Consider the following 8,153-nt stretch of genomic DNA (forward strand, 5'->3'; position numbering starts at 1 on the left):
GTGTGTGTGTGTGTGTGTGTGTGTGTGTGTGTGTGTGTGTGTGTGGACTAGATACCAGTAGATTTCTTTGAAGATGTTTGCAGCAGATGGAAAGATTCAACCTTCTGCTCCTATGTGCAGAAGGAAACCAAGGAACCGTGAGGAGCCTGAGCCAAAGTTTTTTTTTCTGTTGAATCATTCCCCTCTGTGCAAGTGTTTGTGTCATGTAAAAGCCAGGGAGACCATCAAGATAGATGATAACGTTTCTCCCGCAAGCTCAGCTGGAGATGACTCAGAGGGTCTGTCAATACTTATATAACAGAGTAAGCTGCCAGATCCTCCTTCTCCCATGAGTGTCCCCTGTCTCTGCTCATGGGTGCTGAGTGGGACAGTGATAATCAGGGAGCAATCCTCAAGACTTCCCAGGCCTGCTTAGGGCTCTGCTCTTTCTTCCTAGAAAAGCGGCTCTGCCACTGACTGGCTCAAGTGCCATGTCACTCCAGAATGTGTTCTTTGACGGAATACAGGGAAGGAAGTCACAGGGAGGTTGTTGAAGCCTGGCTGTCAGGTCACATTCACTGGAGCCCTACTGACAGGGTAACCACTCCAGGGGTGAACAGCCCTGTTCTCCCTGCTCATTTCCTGAGTGACTCTACACCCAGGATTTCCTTACGTGGATATCCTCTCTGGGGTTCTCAGAATCCACACAAATACTGGCTGTAAAGCGTTGAGACTGGCTACTGCCGTGTGAAGGCATTCAACAGCCTATTTAAAAAAAAAAACAAAACCACAATGATGAAAGTACAAAAGTTGTGACGTTACCCTGGACCTTATAGTCTTCTGAAAGAAAAACCAGGAACTAACTAAAGTGTTTTCTGCATGTGCTCAGTTGGATTTAGGACAAAATTAGGAGTTCTGACCCACCTACCGTTTATAGCCCTCCTCGGAGCTGTTAGGTAAGATAAGCTAAGATAAAAGATGAGGGCGGTGCCTGATGCAGAGGTAGACTTGAGTCACAGATTTTAAGGTCACGATGATACAAAGGCAATATGCAGCATAAGAAAACACACTTCAAAATCGGAATTCATTTCCAGGCTAGTAAGACAGAACAACTATTCTGGTTTATTTGTTTGTTTGGTTGGTTTGGTTTTTCTAGACAGAGGGCTTCTCTGTGTAGCCCTGGCTGTCCTGAAACTAGCTCTATAGACCAGGCTAGCCTTGAACTCAGAGATCTGACTGCCTCTGCCTCCCAAGTGCTAGAATTAAAGAACCATTTTGTTTTTAATTTTGCTATAATATTCAATAAGTTATATTGAAGACATTATTATAAAAAGTTCTATGCTATACTGTTGGGTAATGTAAGTGTTCTGGGTACATTTAAAGTAAGCTAAGGTAAACCATAATGTTCGGTATATTAGGTGTAGTAAATGCACTTTTCTCAATGGTATTTCCAACTTACAATGAGTTTATTGTGCTGTAACTTCCATTGGGAGTAATAGAGAAACTCTACAATGCAGTCACTTTAAAAATGCATTTCTGAGCAGGGTGTGGTGGCCCACGCCTGTAATCCCAGCACTTCGGAGGCAGAGGCAGGCGGATCTCTGTGTAGACCAGGCCAAGTGAGTCCAGGACAGGCAAGGATACACAGAGAAACCCGACTCAAAAAACCAAAAACAAAACAAAAAAATATGAATTTCTGGATTATCAGTGAAAAGCTGGGCATGGTGATGAGATGAGAGGCAGAGACAGAAGAATCCTGGAAACCTCCCCACCAGCTCAACCAAGGTGGAAATTGAAGACCAATACCGGGGTTATCCTCGGATACGTGCTATGGCATGCACACACCTGCGCTCACACACATGAATATATATATTCTCTCACACACACTTGCACACATGGAGAGCTTTTTAAAAAGTCCATTTGCAAGGGCATGTAAGCATCCTCACCCTTCCCTCCTTTGAGGTTACCCTTGGTAACATGGAGAAGACTAGGGGATATCAGCTGCAAGAGGAAGGTAACGAGATGTGTCTCAAAGAGGGATGGGAGCAGGGGACTTCAGGAAGAATACTGACATGCTGACCCTGAGACACCCAAACCTCAAGACACAAGTTCAAGGAGGACAGACAAAAGCTATTCTGAGCACACATCCTCAGGTACCAGGTCTAACTGTCTTCCTGAACAGGCAGTAAGAAGGTCAATAGCAGTAGATTTATAGTGGGGGGAAACATGAGGAAACTGTGTGTTTACAGAGCGGGGAGAGATGGGAAGGCATTTCAGTCAGCTGGTCTTGGCTGGGTAAGTGTGCCCGAGGTTAGACAGCTAGCTAGAATGTACACTATTCCCTTAGTCAGCTTCTGTCTCTCTTTTTACACTGTCGCCGTTGATAGTAGCCCAGAGCATGAATAAGGATGCACAGAGTGTCATTTAAAGTTGCCTTGCATTTCTGCACTTTAGGTCAAGATGGGGTTTATATTCTCAAAATCCATGAATGAAAACATGAAAAACCAACAGGAGTTCATGGTTACCCACGCCCGACTCCAGGTACGTGCTGGTGACGATGTTATTATGTTCCTGACCATCTGAAATTTCTAGAACGGTGCTCTTGAGGTACGTTCTCCTTGACTCCCCATGACCCCTTGCTAAAATGCTCTTGGGATCATCCTCAGAGACAAGATGATATGGATGACTAACTAAACGGCAAATGGCCCATTTCTCCAGTCCAGATACTTGAGTCAAACTTCTGCACAACTAGGTGATTGCTTAGAGTATATTATGAACAGAATGTGCCCCTCCCCCAAGGTATCCTGGCTTCCTAGAACCTGTGGACATATTAGGAATATGATACCTTACATGGAAAGGACTTTACAATGAGTTCATCTAAAGAGGTGTTATCCTGGATTATCCATACGGATTCGTTGTAATTTCCAGGGCTTTTAGAAGACCATGTGTGTGTGTGTGAGAGAGAGAGAGAGAAAGAGAAATTAAAATGTTATATTGCTACACGTAGAAATCTTAAACACAAACGCAAGCTGAGCAGTGCTCTACTGGTTTTAACTATGGAGTGAGTCAGGGCCATGGGTCAAATATGTATGTGTATATATATATATATATATATATATATATATATATATATACACACACACACACACACACACACACACAGACAGCCTCAATAAGTTGGAAAAACCAAAGAAACAGATTTCCCCCGCTGCCTCCAGAGAGACTGAGCTGTGCCAACCATTTCGGCCCTTTGACCTCGGATAATAATTTCTTAAAGCAGCATTAGGAAACCATTACAGACCGTGACACTTGACTTTGGATTATATAGTAGTTGTTTAGAAAAAAAAAAATCAAAGAGATTTCTGAATTGCCTGATATCAGTTTTCAAGGTATTTTAAAATATTTTAAGACACAGCTGGATGTTAAAAAGTTTGACTGCCACATTGTCTCGCTAAGATTTTAGGCAATGATCGTGAGGCCCCCCTGGCTCATTCTGGCTCTGAGAGTAGAAAGTCCTACCCCTGGGCAGTATGAGTGAGAGGTAAACCAGACTGCCTGGATGAACCCACATCAACCCCACTGCCCGCATGATCTGTCCTCAGGCTCCTGCTCTGTGTCCTAGATGCAGATATGCCCTTCAGAGAGGCTCCAGGAAGGAAAAGCTAGCCACGTTATTGATGTTGCTGTCATTGCTTTTAAAAGCCTTTTTTTTTTTTTAAATTAGAGTTTCACATAGCCTAGGCCAGCTTCAGGTTGGTTATGTCACCAAAGATGCCCTTGAACTTCTGGTCCTCCTGCCTCTGTCTCTTCGGCGCTAGGATGACAGATGCGTGATGCTCTGCCCAGCTGCTGTAAAAGACTTACACACATTTCCGTGCATGGTAGAGGTTTCTTTGGGGGAAATGGAAAAAATTGAAAGAATGGGCAAGTTTTTTGTTTTGTTTTGTTTTGTTTTTGCTGTAACAGAGCAATGACAAAGGAAGCTTACAGGACAGGGATCAGCCCAGTGTTCAGAAACTTAGAGTGGCCTGTGCATGGAACTGACAGGAATTTCATTCTACCAGACTATACGACCTCAGGGTCTATGAAGATTCGGGGAGTTTCTTCCTCTTGGAAAAAGGGCAGAGACTCCCACATCAGAGGATTTTAGCACTGCATTGAAACGGCGTGAGTGTAGCGCTGGTGTCATTTCCTCGTGCTGCTCAGAGCTCACAGAGGTGCCAAAGATGAGCATGGTCTTAGCGGGTGCCCTGCACTCTGTGGAACACCGAGTTTAGGGGAATCTACTGATTTTCATAATGAACCTTGAACTAGAGCAGCATGGGGGCTTTTGCTCCACTTCTTTCCTTCGGGTTGCTCACTAACGCACGAGCAAGAGATGGCTCCAGTAGCTAGCTCCTTGCCTCTTTTGGCCCTCCCATCAAGAATGTGCAGGGATGTCCATGTCCCTCGGTGGTCACCTGACTGACCTGAGGTTTCACCATCAATCCCAATGATCAGGTCTTCTAGATGTGCCAGTGAGGTCACGTTGGATCAGCCACCAATCTTCAGCTTAGTAAGCCAAAGGTGAACCCAACCTGGGAACCCAGCCCCCGTTGAGCCAGCAGCTTTGTCTCAGCTGGAAGCAGACAGGGTGGAAATTTCCCTAGAGCAGTGTCTCAGAAGAGAATAAGTGTGTCCTGACCGGTTGCGCCTTCAAACTTGCTCTATTTTCATTTGACTAGCGGACAGGCCCCTTCCTTACACTTGTCCTGGCTTGGATTCCATGTTCCACAATGGAGATGTCACACCCGAGGATCACAGGCTTCCACCGAGCAAGGTGTACTTTAAACAAAAGCCCATCAATAGAGCAACGATAGCCTCGCTTCTCTGACACTTCAATCACTACCCGAATTGAGACCCCTCACCATTTGTGTGTTGGAATCCTAACCCCAATATGGCGTCATTTGGAGATAGGGTCTTTACAGAGGTAATCAAGTTAAGATGAATCCACAGGGTGGGTCTTAATATGATATGTTGGCAGCTTTTGAGAGGAAATTTGGTCATGAACCCCAGATATGGACACAGTCATTTATAAGCCAGGGACAGTGGTCTCCTCACAGCTTGTCAAGGAATCAACTACATTGATTTTGAGTTTCTAGATTCCAGAACCGAGACAAAGAAAATTTTTCTATTGCTTAACCTAGCTGGTTTGTGACGTGTGTGTGTGTGTGTGTGTGAGAGAGAGAGAGAGAGAGAGATTGTGGGGGGGAAGGGGCAGCTTTATCAAGCAGGGAGCACTTGGCGCCTGTGTCCAGAAGGGGGTGCTGATGTCTTGAGCAAGGGGCTTCCTGCAGCTCACCTGCAACTTCTGCTTTTCTCCCAGTCTGCCTGTTTCTATAAGCCCTCCAAGGAAGAGCATCAGAGAGCTCACAAAGGGGAGAGATTTGGTCACCATGAGTTTTCTGTACAGACAGGACACATCAATTTCACTATACGCTTACGTGTGTGCGTGTATATACCTGACAGTATCTTGAACTGGATCAGCCTCACTTCCTCATTGCAAACTGTGCTCAGACTACATCAGTCGAATAATCACGCAAAGAATAAGTACTGTGGGGTCCCCACATAGTCTCAGGAGATTAGATAGTTTTGCAGATGTCCAGTGACTAATATGCACAAGGTCTTTGTTTTCCTCTTCAGGAACCACAAAAAAGAAGAATTTTTTTTTTTTCTTATCAAAAAATTTTAGTTTTTGAGAATTTCATACAAAGTGTTTGGGCTTCGGGCTATGGCTCAGTGGTAGAGCATCCGCAAGGCCCTGGGTTCAGTTCCCAGTACTGCTATGAGAAAGAAAGAGGGAGAGAAAGAGAGAGAATGTTTAAGAGGGGAAGGTCCCACATTAGTAGTTATAATGATGTCATCATCAATGTTCAGTTTTCGAGTAGAAACTGCCTCTTCTAACTTGTGTTACTGAGGATGAGCTATGGAGTTAAAAAGGAACATTTTTTCACGGTACCACTAGATGGCGCACAGAAACAACTTTCCAGCACCCAAACGTCTGAGAAGCGTCTTGATGTCCTGATGTGGGATGGAAATGCGAACTACTGGTGCTGCGGCCCATGCCGCACAGTGGGGCTGCAGGCCAAGCTGGACGGCCGTGCTGAGACGAAGGGGCGGTAACTGTGTTCAGGGAACAGCCTGAGAGAAAACAAAAGCCACCCAAACATGAGAGACAGACCTTGACCTATGTGTGCCGAAAACTTAAAAAAAGATAGTGTAGATTCTCTTCATTTTTAGTGAAATCAACCAATGGAAGATGCGATGTTTTTACCCTGGTTAGTTTTTATTGTCAGTTTGGTGCCTGGAGTGGCCTAGAAAGATGGAATCTCAGCTGGAGAACGGCTTCATTGACGTGGGCCATGTCTCGGAGAGAGTGTCTTGACTGGTGAGTGCTACGGGAAGGCCCCGCCCACTGTGGGCAGGCTAGGCGGTGGGACTGCGCCTGACTAGAAAACAGCGTTCCCAGACGGGTCCAGGGTCCAGCCCTGTGCTCCAGACCTGACTTGCCCCAATGACTGGAAAATGAAATAAACCCTGTCCTTCCAACGTTGATTTTTGAGCATGGTGGTTTAGTCACAGTTAGAGAATCAAACAAGAACAGCTCCAAATGTGGAAATAAAAAGAAACACTTCGAGACCCAGCGAGGGATTTCTTTCTCAGACATTACCGCAGTCAGCGACTTGTGAATTAGTCAGGAGCACATGAATTAGGTGCTAAAGTACCTCGGTGCTCAGTGGGAGCACGCATTCTTGAACAGGTCAAAGATGGCAGCCAGTGAGTTCAACGCTGTCTTAGGAACCGAGAATGATAAATATTTTTTTAATTTATTTAATTTTTTTATTTTATGTGCATTAGCGCGAGGGTGTCGGATCCCTTGGGATTGGCATTACAGACAGTTGTGAGCCGCCATGTGGGTGCTGGGAATTGAACCTGGATCCTTTAGAAGAGCAGACAGTGCTCTTAACCACTGGGCCATCTCTCCAGCCCCGAGAATGATGAATATTAATGTGTCTGTTAAAGACGGACCGCCAGAAGCTTTTCTAAAGGTCACATATTTAGCCAGTACGTAGTCCAGCAGCGGGCAGACCCTGGCCAGCCAGTGAGGTTACAAACAGGAGAAGGTGAGGTAGGGAGCTTTTTCTCACTGTCCTGACATGGTTCAAGTATTCTATGTAGGCCTTTTCTTAGAGGAAAAGTGTTTGGATCCTGCTTAGTAAACACGCTTTTAGGAACACACTTACTAGGAAAACTGATGCTAGTTTTAGGATCATGCTTAGGTTTTGTTTAGGATGTTTAATAAATCCAGCTATTGGTTCAGGAGGTTATTTATTCTAATAATTAGGCCATTGCAGACGTGAATTGACTGTATATGGGTGTATTTTAGCTTTTCAGTCATTATACATTGTTTAGATGCCAAATAGTATGAAGACATAACTATTTGCAGTTATATTTCCCCAAAAGAAAGGCATTAACTTCAAGGGTTTTTTGTTGTTGTTGTTGTTTTAAAGATTGAAGACCTCAAAGTTTTTAAAACCACAGTAAATGAAAGATTATATCATCATTCCCTTCTTTCCTCCCTTTCTCCCCCTCCCCCCCCCCCCGGCCGGGTACTACTGATGTGCCCACACACATCTAGATATGCATAAAAACATTACAGAATTTTGGTGATACCAAATTGCATATGGTTCAGACACTGTGAATAACATGCTCGGTGATTATAAATCATTTATTTTTTTAACACAGTAATATTTTTAATTTATTTATTTATTTATTTATTTATTTTTGCTATTTTTATACCTTGTACAATGCTGGATCTGTTGGCCAAGTCTCTGGATACCAATATCTATGATGGGTTGTTTCCAGATATTGGAACCTGCTCCACCATGAGGCCTCTCCGATGCCTGCTTGCTAAGACACCCACTGCACTGCATCTCCTTTGTTGCCACAAGCCACCAAGCCCAGATTTTCAACCATAGGTATATCCCTGGTATCTTTAGCCAGAGAAGATATTGATAATACTATGCTACCACAGGAGATAATACTTACGTGTTACTTACCGTGTGCCCGGCACTGCTGTAAATCGACGTGTGTGTGTGTGTGTGTGTGTGTGTGTGTGTGTGTGTGTGTGTGTG

At 44.4% G+C, this 8,153-nt stretch overlaps 1 protein-coding gene across 1 annotated transcript in view; it reads left to right on the top strand.

Moving 5' to 3' along the window:
• Positions 1 to 8,153, top strand: part of Plgrkt (plasminogen receptor with a C-terminal lysine) — a 14,514-nt gene that overhangs the window by 1,280 nt on the left and 5,081 nt on the right. The window contains exon 3 of the mRNA XM_055614082.1: positions 2,434 to 2,520. Coding sequence (XP_055470057.1) covers positions 2,440 to 2,520 — 81 coding nt within the window. The 5' untranslated portion in view covers positions 2,434 to 2,439. The remainder of the gene's footprint in view (positions 1 to 2,433; positions 2,521 to 8,153) is intronic.

Source organism: Psammomys obesus, unplaced genomic scaffold (genome assembly GCF_907164565.1).
Source record: "Psammomys obesus unplaced genomic scaffold, mPsaObe1.curated_primary_1811, whole genome shotgun sequence".
Taxonomy (NCBI): Eukaryota; Metazoa; Chordata; class Mammalia; order Rodentia; family Muridae; genus Psammomys; species Psammomys obesus.